The sequence below is a fragment of the Agelaius phoeniceus genome, chromosome 2 (assembly GCF_051311805.1).
Source record: "Agelaius phoeniceus isolate bAgePho1 chromosome 2, bAgePho1.hap1, whole genome shotgun sequence".
Classification (NCBI taxonomy): Eukaryota; Metazoa; Chordata; class Aves; order Passeriformes; family Icteridae; genus Agelaius; species Agelaius phoeniceus.
In genome coordinates this window covers 84,820,105-84,842,626 of record NC_135266.1, presented here as the reverse complement: position 1 = coordinate 84,842,626, position 22,522 = coordinate 84,820,105, and the positions used below count along the sequence as shown (strand labels likewise).

General features: G+C 39.6%; 1 protein-coding gene across 1 annotated transcript; it reads right to left on the bottom strand.

Annotated features, from left to right (window-relative positions):
- Positions 1-2,994: 2,994 nt before the first annotated feature.
- On the bottom strand, positions 2,995-20,302 carry EED (embryonic ectoderm development). Its single transcript, XM_054655020.2, has 12 exons — positions 20,145-20,302; positions 17,179-17,331; positions 11,819-11,911; positions 10,832-10,897; positions 10,017-10,142; positions 9,817-9,898; positions 8,154-8,245; positions 7,145-7,278; positions 5,950-6,055; positions 5,023-5,181; positions 4,402-4,475; positions 2,995-3,324 (listed from the first exon to the last, which is right to left on the bottom strand). The coding sequence occupies exons 1-12, from the start codon at positions 20,262-20,264 to the stop codon at positions 3,198-3,200; spliced, it is 1,332 nt and encodes a 443-aa protein (XP_054510995.1). The 5' UTR covers positions 20,265-20,302; the 3' UTR covers positions 2,995-3,197.
- Positions 20,303-22,522: the final 2,220 nt, after the last annotated feature.

Sequence of the window (22,522 nt, the reverse complement as noted above, 5' to 3'; positions counted from 1 at the left end):
TTCTATTTCTGCTTCCAGCTGTGGTGCAAACGTTCTTGCTGTCTGTGGGGAAAGTCTCTGCCTAAAAGTTAGAACTGTAGTACAAGCCTACCATTTATGCAATTTCTAAGTATCTGAAAGTTGGTAGAATGAGATGGGCTGCCAGATACCTCTACTCTTCAGCTTTTTTTTATCTCTTCAGGGAAATACTGAGTGTGCAATAACTGAGGGAATCAGCAACCTTCAAATTTTAGTATGCTCTTCATGCAAAATTCATGAAGAAAAGACCTCTATAACAACACTTGCAGCCTCAGAAAGAGTTTTCTGACTGTTTTGACTGTACTGCAGTTAGACTCTTTCTGACTGCTCTGACTGTACTGTACTCATCAGCCTGACTTTACCTCTCCCTCACCTGTCTTGAGATGGGAACAGAAGGAGTCAATTACAGAATTTGCCAAAGAACAGACCTAAAGGTGGCCTGAAGACACTGGAGTAAACTACATGTTCTTTCAGGCTACTTTTGGTAGGTTTCTCCAATACTAGGGTTAAACCACACTTCTATTGTTGAAAAATTTAGGCACTGGTGCTCTTAAGGTATGTTTCACAAAAGTATACATTAAAAGGTTAAAAGGTTTTGGAAAATATTAAAGTCTTCTTTAAATTCTTTTGCAATGATTATAACTCTAATAATTCTGTATCTTCCAGAAGACACACAAAAATTTTAATCTTTCTCCTTTTTTTAGTCTAGAACTAGGCAACTGTAGGAAGAAAACACTCTAATGAAATAAACACATAAGTTTTATATCCATTTGAGCTTTATCAGTCTGCTTATTGACAGAGACTTTTCTCCCCTGTTGTGTATTTTCAAAATATTATTAATTCTACATGCAGATGGGGCTGACTGTTGTAAAGAATTTTTTCTCCCCTTGGCACGTTACAGCTTTACTTACACAAGTACTTCCCTTCATTATCCAATTTCAGCTCCATCCAGGTTTCTCAGGGCAAAGCTCCTGGAACATTTGTCTACATTTTAAGAGGACAGTCTTCAGCACATTCCTAAGTTAATACAAAAGTTAAAGCTGACCCTAACTTTGTTAGGCCTCTTTCCAGTCAAGCACCACCCTTCCTTTCCTTCCTCTCCAACGGAGCAGCTCATTTGTCAGAATGTACCACTTATGTCCCAAAACAACACCCATGGCTGAGAAATCCTTACTGCTTTTGTATCCCAATTCACTCTCAGCCCCTGCCATGGGAAAACACAGAAGACGGTCTAATGCCATGCTACTGTAAAGCATTTGCAAAGGCTAAGTGGCACCAGCCTCCAACCCAAGTGTTCCTAGTACAGCTAACTCAATCAAAGCTCCTTCCTTGAGGCTGCAGGAAGCCTGAGCACTCCCACTGCCTTTCTGGAGTGCTCTCCCAACCACACCCCAGCCCCATAATTTTTCAGACTCTGCCAACCCCTCATACTTTCCACAGCATGATCTATGATGTCTATGGACCACTGCTGTTGGGTAAACACTGGCTCATACTATGCCAGCAGTTCTGTAAGTGCAGGAAGTTAAAACACTTTCTCCAGGCTCCAGTATCACCTGTCTCCAGCAGCTGATCTGTGTTCAACTCTGCAGGAATTTCAGTTTCCTCCCTCCGGTACTCGGGCTTCTACATGGTTCTGCCCAATTCTGGTTTTACACTTGGCTTCCTGACCATGTCCTCTTGACCAGACACTCATAGGCACAAGAAAGACCATACTGGCCATGTGGCTTGTGCAAGAAAAACAAGGTCCAAAATCCAGCTCAATTAAATACTTGTTTTGGATGGACCTGTGGTACTACTGCACTTCCCCAGTAGTAAGATCAAGGATTTAAAAGAGGAAAAAAGAAAAACAATTATATATTACAGACTAAAATTTGTCAACTGCTTGTCAGTCCGTTGTTCTGGGCCTCATTTTTTTCAGGTTTCCAAGGACACAAATTAAAACTAGTTTAGTCATATTACTTCCAACTGCACAGGTAGTTTATCTAACTAGAGCATTTACAAGCTTCCCAAACTGTAACAAACAGAAAAAAGCAATATCTTGAAAGATGAAAAGTTAGATACACACTTAAGAAGTCAGCAGCAGACAGGACTACTTAATCTACTGATCAGAAAGGCACCATAATACTAACAATGACAGTGTAATTGTATTTACATCATAACTCAAAACATTCTTCTCAAGTAATATGCTATGTTAAAGGATAAAGGCAGGGAAAGGGAAAAAAAGTATGTAAATGGTTCAGCCTCAATAAATGTTATTTACTTCCTCATTCATGTGCACACAGCTACTGAGCAATGTCCTGGACCACTTTCTTAACAGAGACACGAGCATTTCAGCTACCTGCTGACAAAATACACACAAGTGTTTTGAACACAGATTATCACTGCTAATCATTTCTGCCATCTTATCTATTTCCCCCTTTCATTTTTATTAACTGTACACACATTTTAATCCTATATGAAATATGATTGATTTTAGAATTCATTATTCCTAAGGCAAGTAAAAACATTGAGGAGGTTATTTGGGAATACTGACAATAGAGACAATTAAAATATATTTCCAAAAACTAACTTTTAGATAAATGCAGTAACTAGACAGAACAATGTGATCCATAAGACAAAGCCAGTAATGTTTTTACCCCACTAGTCATTAACATATATGGTGAGAAGCAAATTCCAGTTTGAGATTACAAAAGATTTCAATCTGCAACTAACTTAAAGAATGAGTTCAAAATATTTTTAGGAATTGTTTAACAATGGTTTATATTATATTCTTAAGAGTAGCATTTCCTTTGTGTTGTCCCTGAATAAAAGCTTCATTAGGTTTTATAAAGAAAGGCACAAAAATACAACTGCAAGCATAAATATACAAAATTTCTAGCAAGTTGACATACATTCATGTGTTAACTCTAACAAAGAAATTTCTTAGGCCATAAGTGAAAGCTTCTTGTGGAAAATAATTAATATGGACAATTCAGAAAACTTTACAAAAATACTTCTTTTTATTAAAAGCAGCAATTTCAAGCAGAACAATACACAGAATGTAAACATCACTAAGTCCAGCTCCAGCCTGCCGAACCTTCGAGAGAGTCTACACTAAATGCATCTACTGTACTAGCATGTTAACAGACTATATTATAATTTGAAAATATATTTTCTTCTATGAATTAAGAAAAAGTACTTTATCGTAATCTGTCCCAGCGCCAGATACTGGCATCATCACACACAGCTATAAGGATACTGCTGTCCCTGCTAAAACTGGTCTGTCGGATGGCAGCAACACATTTAGGGTGAGTAAGAGTTGTACACCTAGAAAGAAAAGAAAATTATTCAGCTGAAATGTTAAATCTTCCTACTACATTATGCAGCACTGTTTCAATAATCCCTTATTTAGGAGGGAACCCAAGGACCTAGGAGGAATTGAAAGCAACAGGATTATGGCCTTCATGGTGTATTTTGTATTCCAGATGAGGACTTGGGACAGCAGTTTCCTGTTCACCCACAGTTGTTTCTCATCCACCCAATTTTTAGTGAAGCAAAGATTGAAAGCTTATTGAATCACATTATTTAGGACTGCATAATCAGTGTTATTTCACAGGTTAGGAATGAAAAATCAGAATCATGTGATTAAAGACTGCCACACTTCCAGGAATTTTATACATTAATGTATTCATTTATACATATTTACATGAATTATATATATATATATATATATATATATATATATATATATATATATATATATATATAAAGATATGTATAATATATCATATAGGGTATATAAAAATAAAATGCAGTGTATATCCATTTTATATACAACGTTTTTTGGCAGTGGCTTTGTTTGGGGCCTTTTTTTGTGTTCAGGCTTTTTTTGCATTTGTATGTTTACACACATACATACATACCTATATGTATCTAAGAGACATGCTGTGAAATTGCCTGGCAGCACAGGTGAGGAAGTGGAAAGCCACAGTGTTTTCTCCACACTGTGCTCATAGCTCACCTTTACACTCTCCATTTTTACTCCAGTCCTGTCACCTATCTCACCTTTGTCATGTGCTACACCCACCTAGCACATCTTCTCCTAATGGCTTTGCAAAATTTCCACCCAATTAGCGAAAACTCTGTGAGAAATAAATTGCCTTTTACTGTATCTATGCATGGTAGGCAGCACAATCCAACTGGGACCTCTTGGCATTAATAAAATATAATTTATAAATCAGTGAGATAAAATAAACATTAACCTTCAGGGGCTCACAATGTTTATTTCCCTACTAATTATAATGGAAAATAAGTAGTACAGTAAAGAACTTCTCTATAATAAGGAAAGAAAAAAGAAAAGGACCCCAACTCTCTGTCTTAGCAAAAACAAAATAAAGTACTCACTTGGCTTTATGTGGATCCTCTATTTCTAAATCCCAAACATAAAGTTTGCCAACCTGATTGCCCAGAGCAAGCATCTTAAAAAGAAAGCAGAGGATAAAGAGGTTTTAAAATACTCCCTCAAAGAATAAAGTCAGAAGTTTATAAAGGCTATAGAGCTGATAAATTGTGCGTGAACATTTTAACATGAATGACTTAATAAGTTTGTTGGAGGAGTCAGAAAGGCTGTAGAACAATCTCTGCAGACAGGGGATGAAGACATCAGGAAACTTATTTCTGGTGGAAAATTAGTATTTCTTTTACGGAATTTTTCCCCACAGGCAGAACCCAGAATGAAAAATCTGGAGCTCTTTACTTGTAGCAGAGTACAGTTGTAGTAGGAATTTTGCTTTTTAAGTATAAGCTGCTTACCCACACATCCTGACAGGTGACAAAATTCTCAGCACACTCCCCAAAATCATTTGACACAAGATAGTAATTTAATCTGCAGGTTCATATGATGTCCCTTACAGCAAACCATTCTGTTTCTCAAATATCACATGAACCAAGACCCTTCCTATACCCATAAACATGTAACCAATGTAAAGCTACACACCTTCAAATACAGCAAAGTCAGACACATACCTTTTGCCAGAAATCCATTGAAAATCTCATGTACCATATGTCACACTGGCTATAATCAAATCTCCCAAGAATGGTCACATTTGACTCACTGGGCTTGATTTTATCTATATCATCTTCCATCTTGCCAGGCTTCCAGCAAACAATTGCATTTTCACAAGACTGGAGCGAAATAATGAAAAGAAAAATCACCTGTAATTTATACTGCAGAATCAGTCCAACTAGAAGCAAACATTTCATCTCACATCTTCCCCAATGACACTATGAAAAGCAGAACTGAAAATCTCACCTCTGCCCTTAGATCACAGCCATATCACCAATAATAGTCACTGTCCATGCTGGCAACCCGACGCCCTCCCAGCTTTGCCAGGTAATGGGACAGCAGGGGCCCTCCCTCACCCACGTCAGATGAAGTCACCCAGATGGCTCAAACACAATTTCATAAGTAGCCTAAACATACATTGGTTTGAGGATTGTTTACCCAATCCCTTTGACTAACAGGTTGGTGCACTCACCAATTGCTGGCATCAAGGCAGTTGGACTGCCTGCTTTAATATCTGCAAGCCAATGCTACAAATGGACACAACACATACATAAATCAAAGTTACTCCATTATGGCTACTCCTCATCTCACTCTTTAGCAGGATCCCTAAATAGTATCTAGAGTTTCCTTTGTCATATGGTCTGTGCAGATCCTGGTTAGCCAGAAACCCTTTACTTGTAAGGGAGTACAGCTGTAATAAGAATTTTGCTTTTTAAGTATAAGCTGCTTACCCACAGATCCTAACAGGTGACAAAATTCCCAGCACATTCCACAAAATCATTTGACACAAGATAGTAATTTAACCTAAGACCCATATGCTAATAAAATTGTTTAGGATCCTCAGGACCAACAAATAAATGTAACATAGCTGAAAAATGCAGCATTACCTTGGAAAGAATTAGGTCTCCCAGCCACCGTACACAGTCAACATAGTTTCTATGTATGTCTCTTGTAGAAAAGTCAGGAAAGTGAATTTTCTGGGAAACAAAAGGCCTATGGAGAAAATTGCCAAGTGAGGTTCAGAAAAATAAACGCAGAAGCACAAGTGTAATTTTTAATAACCAGTTTTAACGTATTTTAATGTTAAAAGAACAAGCCCAGCTTTTTAACAGTTTTATAACAAAATAGATTTTGTACGCAGCTTGTTTTTCTTTTTAATAGTAATAGGAACAGCCCTTGCTTTCATTCTCATTCCTAATGAAATAACTAAGTTTCTCATGTAAAAGACTGTGCTGAGTAAAACTACTCCTTCAGATGCTGAATACAATGCCTGTCACCAAATACTTCAAGAACTAATTAAAGCTCAGTCTTCCTGATGCTGCTGCTGCAACATCCAAATTGTTAAACAGAAATGCACACTTAAAAAAAAAAAATCATCATTTTAAAAAAAGCACGCTAAAAAGCATCATTTAATATTTGGTAACATTACCAAAAAAAGCCAGAGTATTTTCACAGCTAGTCTCATTGCTGAACATGTTCACTGTGTTTTAGACTCTTCAATTCTCTCAATGGTTTAACTGCAAGTTAAGATCCAAAAGTTGAAGAACTTCATAAAGGAGGATTTATCTATCATGTATCTAATTGTTATGTTTACTTGATCATTTATTCATAGCTGAGGTCAAACCAGAGAATGATGAAAATTAAAGTTATTACTATGTAAATGGTTTTTTCCCCACCCCAAAGTAAAATAATACACAATAATTAGCTACTCAATATAAGATAATTTGACATATTTAATTACACAGATTTGATTCCCTTCTAGAAATTTTGAGATGAGATGATATGAAGAAAAGATACTGACATCTTCAAATGCATGAAATACAAGCTTTAAGATAATAATTTTAGACATTTTCTAGTCTAGCAAATAAGAAATAATTGAGATATTTAAAAATAAAAAATTTTGGGACTTTGAATCAGAATTCAATAAAATTCCAGTGAAGCAAACAACAATAAGACACACAATCTAGTGAGATTCAGCATCCACATCACTACCCAAAAACTCCCAATATGGAAAGGAACCTGGACTGTTGATAGGAGTATTCATGTGTTGTGAAGACAGACAAGGAGATGAAGACTACATACCTGTTGGTTTTGTTTGGGTTGTACTCATAAGACTCTTTGATAGCATTTATCATTCGCTTTGAATTAATTCTCCAGAGTTTTAGAGAGTGATCCATCCCACAGGACATGATTTTCTCACCAAGAAGATCGTAATCCTATGTATATAAAATAATTTTGAACATTCTCACCCTATGCTGCATTATATCAACTCAGATTTTATTCCATCATTTCCATCAAAACAGCATTTTATGCATAGAGCATGCAATAAAACTGAATATTTAAATAGAAAAACACTAAGAATGTAATCAGCTCACTGCAAAGCAGCACAGCATCTTAATAATTATATTTAGTCTCTCTCAAGAAAGAGAGACATATTCAACAGCACTGACAGACAGTGAATCTACAACTAGTTCTCCTCTTTCACTAAGTTCCCTAGGAGCAACTTTGGCAGAATTCCAGGGCTACAACATGGGTGATTAATACAGTGTCAGGTTTCCTCCAGATGCACCCCTCACCTTTCACAACAGGTCAAATAACAGGAATGGAAAGAGTTCTTAAGAACAGCATATTAAAAGTCAACTATTCTAGTTGATGTTTGCTGGGTACCAGTGTCTGTTCACAGCCACTAAAAAACAATTTAACTCAAACAACTTCTTTCCTTCACCACCATGTCTCTCCAGGATTATTTGCTTATGCTGCTTTGACTTGATGAGAACTCAAGACCTTCAAAAGTGGGACCATCATGAAATGTTTTTACTCTTTCTAGCCCCACTGAGCCCTGTTTTGCTCACTTCTAGGCTGCACCGTGAGTAAACCAGCTACTGAAACACACAGATCCTGTCTGCAAGAGGCGGCCACATCAATCAAACCAGCTGACATTTAAAGCTGTCTATCCTCTTAAAACAGTATTTATGCACTTCCAGGTGGTTATTTTAAAGTAGCTATAGTATCTAAACAGTGCACAGAAGGATAGAAAGTTGCTTACTACCCGTTGTAAATCTAAATCACTGCCCCACGGTCTTCCACTTACTGCACTTAACACCTCATCCCTGTGCCCTTCTACTCCTCCAAATATTGCAACCAGCGTGTCTGTCTGGATGTTCCACAGTCTCAATGCATGATCTATAAAGAACAAATAGAATTACATGCTGCTTTTTATATGTACATTTGAATAATATATTTCAGTTTAATCACTTTGAGTAACAGGTGTTTAGGTCAACATCAAAAATGCATTAAATTCTTCTTTTTTTTGGTTAGAAACAAAAGAACTGCATTAACTAAAGTTGCTATTATAACTAACCTACTGTTAAAAGTAATTCTGTAATTGAAAAAGCGTGCCCACCCCCTTCCCTAGGGAAAGTTTCTAGCAAAAACACACTTGGATCTTTAGATCATCCAAAAAGCAAAGGAAAGTCTGATCTGACAAATATGCTTTAACTCAGTCATAAGAACAAATTTATGTATCAAAAAATGTTAGAATTCCTTTCTGCCATTCTAACATCAACATTCAGAAAAGTTGTGATTTTCAATTCTTTAACTTTTAAAACATTATTCTTGGTGAATCACAGTCAGTAAGGGAGAGAAAAACTGTTTACATAAATAATATGTATTCTAAAGTCAATTAGACTAATCCACTTACTTGAAGAAAGTTTTAAAAATTTCTAATGAAGAACCTCTAGTGTATCTCCCATTTGGAAACAGGAACTCTAGAGTATTTCCCTGTTGGATTCCACAAGTACTTTGCATTGAATTACAGCAACACCCAAAATCCCAGAAGGGAAACAGGTGGCCACGCAGTCCCAAATATTTTCCTCCCTTTCTAATAATCTCTCAGCCAAACAGTTCTAACAGCCCAAATATTCTCCTGCCTTGTGCCTTCTCAGCCATAGCACCTGGTCCAGAGACTGCACATTAAAACTTGTAGTACTATGGCTGATGTCAAAACATTATTACAAAGAGAACCTAAAAAATATAGAGAAACTGGATGTTTACAGACCCACAGCACCAAATTGACCATTACAAGCATCAGAGAGCTTCCCAACTCCTGTTCTCATGTAGCTTCATCAGTAAGGTCAAATATACTAAAGTAAAAAGTCCCCTTAAGTGAATGTTTCCGACTCAAAAATTCCTGAAGGCTACCTCCTTGTGGCAGATCATTCCCTTACTTAACAGAACAGTGAAGATCAGGAAGTTGTGACTGTTAGAATTTTCTGGACAAGCCCATAAGACACTACACCAAAAACTTCCTTTACTAAAATGCTTTTTACACAGAGTCCAATTAAAGTTCCCAAGCAACAGACAATCCAAGTTTTTCCCCGTGAACAGGATGGTGAATGCTGTCTGCAACGTTAAGAGGTCCCCACTAGATGGCAACGTGATTCAACAACTGAAAAAACTTCAACTGCCCGAAAGTAAAGAGCAAACCCAAGGCGCAGGATTCTTCTTTCCTAAAAAGCAGCACTATTCACAATCCCTTTGCACCATAGCTGGAGTTATGGTTGTAGGCCATGGATTTAGTAAGTATAAAATATATAGCCATGTAAAAGCATGATTTGCTCTCAACTTTCAAAGTGAACTTGTTCAGTACCATTCGTAAAAAAAAAAATTCATGAAGGTTTTTGGCCACATTCAAGACCAAACTCCAATCCAAAGTATCCTCATTTATACAAAAAACAACAGAGGTTTTTCCTCACCTTTGCTTACAGATAAAAGAAGATTTGGATCTCTTGGATGGAATTTCAGTTCATTGATTGCATTTCCATGGCCCACGTAGTGCTGGGATAGAATTCAGAGACCAAGTTACCATTTCTCCTCATGCTTACAAGTACTTAGAAGAAAAAAGTGTCATACCTTACTAAAACACAAGCTGTATCTTAAAGTTGTGAACACTCACCTTTATGCACTGCATTGTAATGGGATTAATTATCCTAATAATACCCCTGGATCCTGCCACAGCCAGAAGAGGATGGCTTGTATTGCTATCATATGTCCATGCACAGGTATAGAAATTTTCATCTGCCTACAATGCATCAAGTTAAGGATCACAGAACAAACAGGAGATTTTTTTTTCTTTTTTTAACATTTTATTTTAAACAAACCTGTAGCTATTTTGTTTAAGTGCCCAGGAGTCTCTGCTGGATCCAATAAGAAAAAAACACACATTCAGTTATACACCTGCAAATACCAGCAACATCACCTTTTCTACAGATGTTGATTTCCTCACTTCTGTTCCATAACATAAAAGGAACACCTTCTCTTTCATGGCATCACCTTTGATTAGGATGACCAAGTTTACAAGTTAATGACTTGTGTATTGCAAACGATCAACACAAATTATTAATGCTACAGAACATGAAACACAATCCTTATGCTTTAAACCCAGTTCCAATTCACAGGGAAACACTTTAAAGCAGGGAAACATTATACAAATATTAGTGTTGGGAAGATTAAACTGATGGAGAATCAGTTTTCAAATATTTTAATACAGTCTGGTCCCCGAGTCTGCGTTTTTAACATTTTTTCAATAGGAGGGATTCTAGGATGTGGGAAAGAGGCAAGACTTGGACCTAACATAAAGAATGCACCACATGAGCAAAGTATTAAATCACAGACAAAACATTTTCATGTTTTTTCCTCCAAAGCCTCTTGATTTTTCATAAAGAAGAAGCAAACACAGCAAACACGTGGGTATTTAACTTAAAAGGATACATCGGCATCCACATAAGACTGCAACAGACGGATTTCTCCTTGGGAATGACATTCATATAAAGTAACCTGGAGAAAAAAAAACCAAAAATAAGTAAGTGGGAGAGACTGCTGCTTAGTTATAACATTTCAAAAGGAAATCACATGCACCCATCTATTGACTGCCTGATGGGGAGAGGTAGAGTGCCTCTATAGTTTAGATTTCATCCATCATCCATTTGTTTACCAGGTGGAAATGGTTTGATAAAAGATTGCCCACAGCAGTTTCATTAAAGCACCATTCCAGGACTTGTCAGCTGTCCTTCCCAGATATTGAAGCCTATTATTTGAATTGCCTTAATAAGATAAACCCTTGCTGGAATTAATTACTGCAGTTATCTCTAATGTGACTTGGTCTTGTAATGAGTCATTGATACCTTGCTTAAACTTAGTGCTTCTGGTGACTTGCCAGGCAGAACAAACCTAGAAATGAAACACTTCTTATTTATTCACAGCACTTGCATAAAACGCACTTCTCAGGGGTTATTTTCAAGACCGAAATGACATCAAACGTTGTTCAGAGGAAGTCTATAAATTCCCTCCACACAGGCCATGAATTTAGCTACTGAGCTGGCTGGCATCAGCCAGCCACTATTGCAGACAGTTCTCATCCTGTATATATGAGTACATTACTTTTAGATGACACTATTTATCAAAAGTAATTTTATTGAGAAGATACATTTAAGCACCTCTCTTCCTTATCCCATATGCATACTACTGTAAGACTTTTCTCTTTATTCCATAGCTTAATTATCAAATAGCTAACAAGACTTCCTGGAACAATCCAAAGGATGCAGCTCTCCCAGATAACAGATGCTACAGATCTTAGAAATACATCTGTTTATATTAAGTATTGCATATCCATACAAACACAGGTAAAGGGATTGCTTGAAAACAGGAATGCATGCAGAACCACACAGAAGGCGGTATGATGAAAAACAGATTACTCACTCTGTTGCTGCCTACTGTGGCAAAAACAAGAGGATCACCTTCTTTACTGTGCCAGTTAAACTGGACTCCAAACAGAGGCTGGCCATGGTCCTCCTATACATGTAAAGTAAGTTTAGAGATAAAAAACCCAACAAAACCCACAAGCATATCATTGCTGTGAAATTCAACAGTTTCATTGACAATTTTCCCTCCTCAAACTAATGGGTTCACAGCCAGTATAATTTTAGACAGTGAACAGTTAACAATCATAGTTTTGTAACACCACATTTTAACTTGCCGTCTTAAAGGGAGGTTAAAGGAATATTCTGACAAACACACCCCTCCCTTTTCTTTCTCCACCAACCTTTTAAAAAGTAAATGGGAAGAACTGTTGTCTCAGTCATGCCTAGAAGCTGGCAGAACTCCCAAGCTGTATTTGCAGCTCTAGTATTTTGGTTTACAATTTTCAGTAAGGCAACCTCTGCATCTAAGGTCATTTTCTATCATAATTACTTATACCACAAGGATTTGCAACTTCACAGGGAAGAATTACCAGGAGAGAGAAGAGTTATATTGGTATAAGGATGGAAAAGAGCCACATTTAACTATTACATTACAGTTAGGTCTTGTAACTTTGTCACAGACACAAGGAACTCACTCCAGTGTGTCACAATACTGCTACAAAGTTCATGTCTACAAAATGTTTTCAGATCCCCTTTACAAACAGTTACCAGAGAAATGCCAAGTATTATTTTATACAACTTACATCAGTCTGAGAGGAAAAAAAAAAAGAGGTATGTTTATGAATTGTGATGAATATGGTGGTGCTTGTTAATAATTGATAACAGTATTTTGGCCTGTCCTGACAGGATGTTTTCAGCAAGAATAATGTTCATTAAAGTGCCTCCCCACAGGGGACTGTCTGGGACAGTGCAGGCAGGAAGGAAGTGTCTCATGATGGCTGTTCAGCAGCCTTCAAATGGCAGCACTTCAGAGACAACACAAGAAGTACCAGCCCTGGCAGCTCCAACCTATCCAAAACCAAAGAATAAATCGAGGAGGGGGTGTGAGTAGGGAGTCTAACACTCCTTAGAAAAAGAAAAGTAAAGGAAGTCTGGAAAAATTTTAAATAGCATTATTTACTGAGAAAGGCAGTATCTGTTATTAACAGAAATAACTAGAAGAGCTAGAAAGAGAAAGCAGAAAATCTTTCAGAGATTAAGGCCCTCCTGCAATTCTTAAGAGAGATAACAACTTTCAAAGCTCAATACAGATTAAAAAGAATTGTTCAAAGCTTAACTCAAAGTATTATCCATCATAACACAAAAGCAGAAACTAATGGCTTCATGAGATGAGGGATATAGGATATTAAGAAAGGGAAAAGTAGCAGGGCTCTTAGTAACCCCTGGACAGAAGGAAAAAGCAGGTATTCAGTATCTGTAAAGTATTACAGTTGAACTAGAAATGAAGAATGAGGAAAACCATAAGCCATAATATTGAATACACAAGGCCATGATTTTTTGTGTGCAATACACTTATTAATTTTACTTTTTAGCAATATATTTATTAATTTTACTTGGTAGCCTTAAATTCTGAGTGTATTTAAGTCTTTTTCATGAGAATGGCTGAGAAATCAAATTGAAAATGCTTAATAAAGTTTTTCCACTAATAATAACTTGGTTTCAAATTTCTGCTTGAAGGAGTTCCTGCTGCTGAATAGTGAGTGCTACTGACATATCACATGAAGATAATACAGGTAAAATGCATGGGCTCCCACTGCTTTATTGCAGAGATATATTAGCAGGTTTTGCATTGGTTTTTCTGGAACAACCTTGTTCTCTGTTATATGCCCTGTTTCTGATAAATTTAACAAAACATGGAAAGTGAAAAGCAGTATGTTTTTCACCCTCAAGATAGGATATTTTTCCAGCATACGTTGCAAAATGTTTCTGATTTTCTAGGTAGGACCCAGACTAAGGTGATAAGTAGAGATATAGAACAGAGTGCTACACTGCTTCCATATTTTTATACTTGAGTACATACCTAAAGTATTTTGCAAGCTTTTTCAAAGGAAACCTATTTCCCTGGAAAAAATTACTCTGCAAGACAAAGGTCTTTAGTCTACTTACTTCACCCACACTACATTTCTCATACCAAGTGCTACAATCTCCAGGAGCCTGACTGTACATATTGCAGTTTTGCTGATGTTTGATGGATGAAGCAGCCAGGCAGAGGCTCCTGCAGGAAGATACCAGGGTATCTGCAGAAGCTCTGCTCCTATTTAAACTCCCAACATCCCCAGTGGTCAGAGACAGCACACAGCTATTTTGAAAATACTTGTCTGCTCTAATTTTTGTCCCAAGTGCTAAACAATGAAGGAGATTTTCCACAACATTGTATTCTAGGTGCCGTACACGATGGTTATGCTCAGATGCCAAGTATGTGACACAAATCTGACATTGGTTTGTACAGACAGAAGTGACCCAGATATCCGTCCAAAAGTAAAATTGTGACATGCCATCTTGTCCCTGCTATGAATAAAGGGCATGAAACCCAAAGTACCCAGGTTCTTCATGCACTAGAGACAGAAGGCAGAAAACAAAACAGACCTATTGCTACAAAAGCAAATAAATAAACAGTCAATAATGAGTTCCAGCCTTACTCACTCAACACCAACTTGGGTTCAATCAAAGAGTAAGATCAGACCTGGTTTTAGACAGAAAGCAGTGAAGTCATTACGATGGCAAAAATAATCACCTGCATGAATGCCTTTTAATCTGTGTCACCCACACTGCCAGCGGGGAACCAACAACCCACACGTGCATTTCCAGTTCCCAGAAGTGAAAGTAAGCCACTGTGGGCAGTGGGCGCAGTGACATTTAGTTTCCATTACACACCAACAAGCTAGAATTCTGCATGGCATTGCATACTGGTTCCCAGGTAGGGGACAGCAAGGAGAAGCTGAGACAACACCAGGCTGCTTAGAACTTAAGCACACACCCTGAGCAGAAGTAAAGGGTAGGGAAAATAATTGCATTGCTTTAAAGGGAGCACAACAAAGCAAAATATACACAGTTTTCTGCCAAAAGATCTCTCAGCAAGATATAGATGGATATATGAGGATGTGCAACTGTGCTAGCTGTTAGCTCATAGTATATGCTCATTTATAAACCCTATTTCCATTCAGTCCACAGAAAGCAAAATTTCTCAGTACATTTTACAAGTAACTTACTACTTCATAAAGAAAAAAGGCAGTTTTTTATTTCCTGACATTTTCCAAGATTTTCCATTTTTTCTCCATTATTTTTGTTTTCCTGATGCTTAAATTTCACCCAAAATAACTCCCAAAGTAGTGTTTAAAACACATATTTAGCAAGCACTGAGTTTTTCAGGCTGAGTCATAACCATTTAACACTCAAAGCAGACAGTAATGGCCATATTTGTTTCCCAAAGGAAAAAACTAAAAAACAAAATAAGACAGGAAAACCAAAAGTACAAAAGTGGAAGAACATGTAATTTATACACCCCTAAATAATATTAATTTCTATGATCTTTAAATCATGTTGACCCTTCATTAACTTCAATACCTGCATCTTACAGCATAGTTCAAAATCATATAAACTAGGGGATATATGACATGGTACTCAAAGAGTCAGAAGTGTCTTTCTAAACCCACATACAACATTCAATATCAGAGTTTTCTCCAGAGTCTCTGCAAAGTTAGTATGGAAGAACAGGAAAAGGAAGAGAGGCTTCTTCAGCCATGAAGTAAAAAACCAAATTTGGCTGCTACCTATGTCTTTGTCTAACATGCACATCTCTTATCATTCCCATTAATTTCAGACCAAAGAGAAACAGGGGAAAAAAGCTAATAATAATACCCCACTTAATTGAAATGCTACATTTATTCCCTCACAGCTTGATTCCACTTGCACAGGAATCTGTTCCCAGCCCTCATCCAAACCCAAGGAAGTCAGGGATTGCTTCATTTCATAGCTTGGTCTTTTGGATCACCCTGCAGTGGGGTCTGGATTGACACTGGGGTGAGGGAATATTTTGTTTTCCCAGAAGACACTTGGAAAGTAGCAACCCTTTTTGTCTGCAGAGAGAAAACAAGCATGAGTAACAAAGCTCAGAACTTGTTAAAAGTTTGGGTGTCCAAAGATTGGTGTCTGCGTTTGAAGTATGACTTGAAGCTGGAAATAGCCCCATCCGCGGGGGCGATTCACAGGAACTGCTGCCTACCTTGGTGAAATGAAACAACTTCCCTTCCTCCTACACCCTCAAAGGCATGGAGGCAATTTTTATACTTCAAGAACACAATAAGATCAATTTGTTTCCCAGATACCTTTGTCATTGTAACTTCGTATTGCAATTTCTCCAGTGGCAAAGCTCATTTAGAAGGTTTCCACGCTCCAAACCTTTTATCCCCTCCCACTCAGGTACCCCAGTGTCTCACTACAGCAGCCTGAAGACAAAGCTCAGAAACACAGCCACATCATCACAGCTCCACAGTTAGGCATAGGGGGAATGAAAAAATACTCTTAGAGCAATTCTGCAGAAAATATCCACTGCTGAGCTACACAAATCCTCACAGAGTTTGCCATAACTCCCATCTTGCCACGTAAATATCGCACACGAAGCGAGGAATGAGAAAAAGAAGAACATCCTGACAGAGTAAAATAGTCATGAATGAGAAAACTCGTTCAGTCCACCACAATCTGTCACCAGTGCAGAAGAAAACAGCACTATGCTAAAACAGCAGAACAGGGAGTAAAGACCATGAATCCACCTCTCTTAAAAGCACCAGGTGTTACATGGGAAGACATACTGCCTGAATCAGGTGCTAACACAGGATCCCAACACTCACAATAAATTAACCAAATTGCACTACACAGTAGTTATGATATTGCCAGGGGATAGAAAATACCTGATCTGGTTAAGTGTGAGGAAAAAGCTACTCTAATACTGTTGGGTGGGTTTGTTCTGGGTTTTTTTCAACACATAGAGAAATCTGAGCAGGTTCTGTGCTTTGCATGTCACAGGTTTTGTTTTAGTTCAATTTGTTTATCCAACTTCTTATATTTCAGTAGCACCTACAGCTTCAATGAAATACATAATCATAGCATCGCACAAAACTTTGCAAACTCTACAAAAACAAGGTTAACTGCAGCACTATCTACTATTTCCTATTTCTCAGTACACTTTTTCTTCAAAACTTTGGCTATTCCAAGCAAGAAAGGTAACTGCTTCAAATCAGCAGGAAACATAATTGCTTAAAGATATTTTAAAGTATCTAGCTTGATGCTGTCTCACAGCCAACATTAACATTGCTGTTGGTAAGTGATGCCCAGCATCCTCTGAAGCTCATGCATACCTACCTTGAGGCTATTTACACATTTGAAAGAATATTTGCACTTCTTCGACTTCCATTTTCCTTTCCCCCAGCTTTTTCTTCCTGGTGCATTAGGAGTGTTTGTTGGCGTATCAGGGCGCTCGGTGTTAGTACCACTTTCAATGCTAACAGCATCATCCTGAAAACATTCAGAATCATACAGAATGTCACAGAGAGATCATAACTGCTGTATACATTCAACTGATCTTGCAGCACTTGGCCTTTCCACTTTTTCTTGTCACTCATAAGAACAAATCTCCCAGGACTTGGTGTTATTTAGATTCATGTATTTTAATCTAATGCCAGCATAATAGCATTCTTCTCTAGAAACAGAACATGAATCACATGAGGACTAATCCAAGAGGGAGAGATATGAACTGTGATCTAGTGATGTTTCTTCAGAATACTGGTAGCTGCTCTCAAGAAAATGTCTAGAGATAAAGCAGCTGCTTCCCCTAGAAAACATCTTTGATCCAGATGAAATGAGTACTTCTGAAGTACTGAAGAAGAGTTGCTTATGTAAAAACATGAGGCCTGACCTTACCAAGAACCGATCCATTCTGAGGCTTCTGTACTCACAGCACGGTTCTGCAGCAGGTCAGCATCAGCATCAGCACCAGAAGAAAGTCCCTCCTCTCCCTCCTACTCTTTTCCACAGACATTTACTTGTTTCCACTAACAGCTAAATTCTGATCAGCTAACTAATCCAACTGGCCCTCTAACCATTAGCATAAGATAAGAATGGGGAAAATTGAAAAAAAAAGGGATACACAAAACACTCTGGCCAGCCGCTGAGGTTTTAAAATCAGCTTTGGACAATCAGCAGAAACTACAAATTCCTGTGTGGTCTGACTGCAGGGCACTGGTTAAAAGGACATTTCCCTGCACCACCTGTCACAGAGCACTTCACCTTAACCTGCATTGTACCTGCCAACTTTGTGCTTCTGTATGAGTACATTCAGCTTGTTAAAAATCAACTTTTCCCATTTTTTCTGGCAAGATAGTCCATTCGCTTTCCATCACACTAGTGGGGGGAAAACAACTCATCATAGGCCAGGTAATTTCTAGAGCTGAACTAAGGGAGACAGAGGCAGACAACAGCCTGTCACTGTAGGGAATTCATGAAGCTGCATTAGGAACTGCACTAGGAATATGGAATGAGGTCAGCTATAAACATTAATACACTGCTTCCCACCAAACATTCATTCTTTGTCCCAGTTTCATGTCTCTATTATCAGAAGCCTGAAGAGGTGTATTAGTCTTTGTTTGCCCAACAACTCTGAAAGACAGGACATTCAGAGGACAAAAAGGAGGAAAGATACCACACAAGCCCGTAAGTGTACTGCCCAAATCTGGAGTCATTCCCTTCACACTGGACCCCTAAAAGAGCCAACCCTCCACTAATATTCATAACCAATTTTACAGTTTTAAGTTTTCCTGTTTCTTCTCCATTACCCTAAAAAAATTTCAGAGTTTGCCAAATTCTCATCTCCCGAGCACATTTGCCAGAACTTTAATACTTGACAAGACTGAAGTTTTCTTTGGACTAGACAGATAATGCCAACGTGAGAACACCAGGCAGCTGGTGTGGTGAACTACACCAGGTATCTGCAACTACCACATAACCAACAAACCTGCACACAGGACACCTGCAGAGCAAAATACACCCTTTCTCCAAATCAACATCATTATGTCAACTTTTAAACAGAATCCCCCATCTTGCAGGAGTAGTGGAGTCCAATAACAACTCTTGAAAAAGGAATCCCTTCACCATTGAGGCAACCCACAGAGAATCAGAGAATTGTATAATCAGAGTGGTTTGTGTTGGAAGGGACCTGAAAGATCATCCAGTCCAACCCACTGCCATGGGCAAGGATACCTTTCACTAGACCAAGCTGTGTAGAGCCACATCCAGCCTGGTCTTAAACATCTCCAGGGATGGGGCAACCTATTCCATGCTCAGTGATAGCCTCCAACTGACAACAAATCAAGCCTGAACGTCTGTCACCAAATTACACTTGGATCCACGAATGCTGCTAATCTACTAAAAAAAACCAAAGAGCAGCAGTGTGGAACATCTCAAACCTGCCTGTCACCTCACAAGCACCATTTCCAAAGGTTGTGGAGGATGTGGTCCAGATCCCTCACTTGCTGAAAAAGTTCAGAAAAAAGAACTTCCACACACTATAAAATACACACACCATAACTACATACACAACCTCTCTCCACACCAGCAACTACATAAAGTGACTGCTCAATACCTTAGGTTAAGTTTAGCTTTCAGATATAAAGTTATTCTACATCAATCACATTACCTTTGCTCTGAGCACTAGAATTTCACCTAACTTAGAGACTACAGACCCCATCCCTGCTGCCTTCTGCTGAGAGTAGTTTACGAGCACCGTCTTCTACTCCTCATTCACCAAAAGGCTGCACACATAAACTTGTGCATGTTACTCTACAACGTGACAGTGAAGACACACAATGCAAAACTGCAAGAAAGATGGAAAATGCTGCTGGTTCGCAGGGAAAATTAAAAAAAAAAAGTCTGATGGTTTGAAGCAGAGTTCGAGACAGAGCCCGCTCGCAGTCTGGGCCTCAAATCCACCTTCACCCACGTGGAGGCAAAGAGGGAGTCTCTCCCCCAGACCCTCCCCGGTCTCTCCCACCGGGGGCCTCCCTCCGGCGGCCCCGAGGGGCGGCCACCGAGCCGAGACGGCCGGACTGAGACCCCCTTCTCCCCCTCCCCCCGGGATACACCCGAGGGGTCCCGGCGGGCGATGCCCCCTCACGGCGGGGCCAGCGGGGGGGGGAGGGGGGGGGGGGGAAGGGGGGGCGGCCCCTCCGCGCTCCCGCCCGCCCCCGGCGCGAGGCCCCGCGCCCGCCGCGCGCGCGCGCGCTCCCGCCGCACCAGCCCCCCACCCGTGCCGCCTCCCCCTCGCCCGGCCTCACGTTCTCGTCGCCGGACAGGTCCCCGGGGTTACTGTTCTCGTCGCTGCTCAGCTTCTGCTTCTTCGCCGGCATCTCTCCCGCCGGTGCCGCCGCCGCCGGGGCTTCTCCCCGCTCAGACATCTTCCCCGCCCCCCACCCACCGCCACGCAGCCGCAAAGCGCGGACGGGGAGGTCGGAACGGCTGTGCCGTAAAGCGGGCGCCTGGCCGGGCCGGAGCCGCCAGGCCGGCGGAGCAGCGCCTTTCCCGCCGCTGGAAAATCGCCTTTCCCGCCTCTGGAAACGCGGCCTGTCCGCCGCCCCGGGAGCTCGGCGGGCGGCGGGGACCCCGCTCGTCCTGGGAGCTCAGCCGGGAGCGAGCCCGCGTGGTCACAGCGTGGCGGCGCCTGGCCGGCGCTGCTGCCTGTAGCCCGAGCACGCGTGCGATGGAGAAACAAACAGCCGCCTTCGCCGCGGGTGTCACCGACCCCTCTGTCCTTCTTTTCTTGTGCCCAAAGGGCTTCTTGGGGTTGGGTTTTTTTGTGGTTTGGTTTTTGTTGGGTTTTTTTTTTTTTTTTTGGTGGTGGTTTGGTGTTTTTTGGGGGGGGCGGGTTTGGTTTTTTGTTTGGTTTTTTTTTTTTTGGTTTTTGTTTTGTTTTTGTGTGTGGTTTTTTTGTTTGTTTGTTTGTTTGTTAGTTGTTTTGTTTTGTTTTGGGGTTTTTTTGGTTTTTTTTTGTTTGGGTTTTCTTGCTCCACAAAACTCCTTCAGTCTGCAAATAGTGTTTCCAGATAAGAAAGACAAGCTCTTCTCTGCTTCCTACTTCTTTACTCTCCGGCAAGCTCCTTCTACGGCTATAAATTAAATAACTGCACTTGCAGGTTTATGTTTGTTCATTTACTTATTCGCAAACCACAGGTCCCAGAGTCATAATAGTTATGAAGAGTAAAAAAATAAAAACAAACCCAACCTTCTAACAAAGGGGAAAAGTAATCTGCCCACACGCACAGCATCTTATCTGCTACACTTGTAGGGGCAGAAACAAGTCTTTTCTCCCTGAGGGAGACATTCCAGTGTCAAAAAAGCCAGCTTTGAGGGCAGCGACAGAAGTGAGCCATGCCTTGTGTATAAAATTTAATCTCACATGAACTTCAGAGATAAAGAGGAAGAAGAGATATGCTTCAAATGGTGCATGTTCTATAGTGTTTTTAGCAATAAACAGTCTCAGTTCTGCAGAACTGTAGGTTCCAATGAAGCATTACACAACATATAGCAAAAGTTGGTAGTTTACAGCTAAACTACTACAGCTAAAAGCCCTCCATAGGTCTGTGCTGTTAAGATTGAGGTTTTGTTAGAAGTGTTTGTGGGAAAATATACAGGCTTGTTTCTAAAATACAGCAGGATTTTTTTGGACTGATGTCTTGTAATGAAGACTAAAGCACAACTGTGCTGCAGATTTGTTGAAAGAAGGGCAGGCGCAAAGTTTCAGCTGAGAGAATTTTGAACTTCTCCCTGTGGGTGCCCTTGAGCTACTGGGGAGAAGACAGCTCCCCTTTGTCCTGCAGCTGTCAGCTGACATGCTCCAGACGGCCAGCTAAGCTGCACGTTCAGCTCCACCACTTTTCAGCAGCTCACGAGGAAAGTGGAAGCCTCAGCCAGCCTGTGTTTCATGGACAGCATGCAGAAAGGTTCCTCACCCACTCCCAGAGTCAATCAGTTCATCTCCCTCACAAACGGCTGTGGCCTGGCAGGTCTGTGCCTTCTATCTTCTAGATGCTGGGGAAAAGGAGATAGTTTCCATCCCAAGGTGATAGCTCTGCTTCCCTCTGGAGACACTGTTAGTCTAAACCACTTGCTTTTCTTTCACTTTTCAAGAAAGACATGAAAGACTGGTGCACCAGGGGAGCTCAGTTTCCAAATGTCATAGTACATTTCATCTAGCTTCTATTTAAAGAGTTAGTTGTGTGGTTAAACATAAGCTTGAAAGTTCAGGGAAATTGCTCCAATTTGTGCTCTGCTGAGATTCTCTTTGGAAAGCCTCCGTGCTTTTCTCTGCCTCAGTTTCTCAACAGTGCTACATGAGAAGCATTTCTTATATCCCAGAGGGATACTATGAAAAAATATAGTTCATTATTTGTTTAATTAGTATAATACTGCTATATAAATACCATACACATATTAACTAAGAAGTAATAGGGCCTTTGATATATAGTATATAGAGGAAAACAGGAGAACAATATTTAAAAAAAAATCTGCAGTCAGTTTTAAGTAGTGAATTAATGGTATTTTAAAAACACATGATGGGTACTTGGGAGGCTGGATTTAATATATATGGAAAGACTCTGCCAAATATGAGTTCTCATAGGATTGCAATTATAAATGTCAAAAAAACTCTGGAATGCAT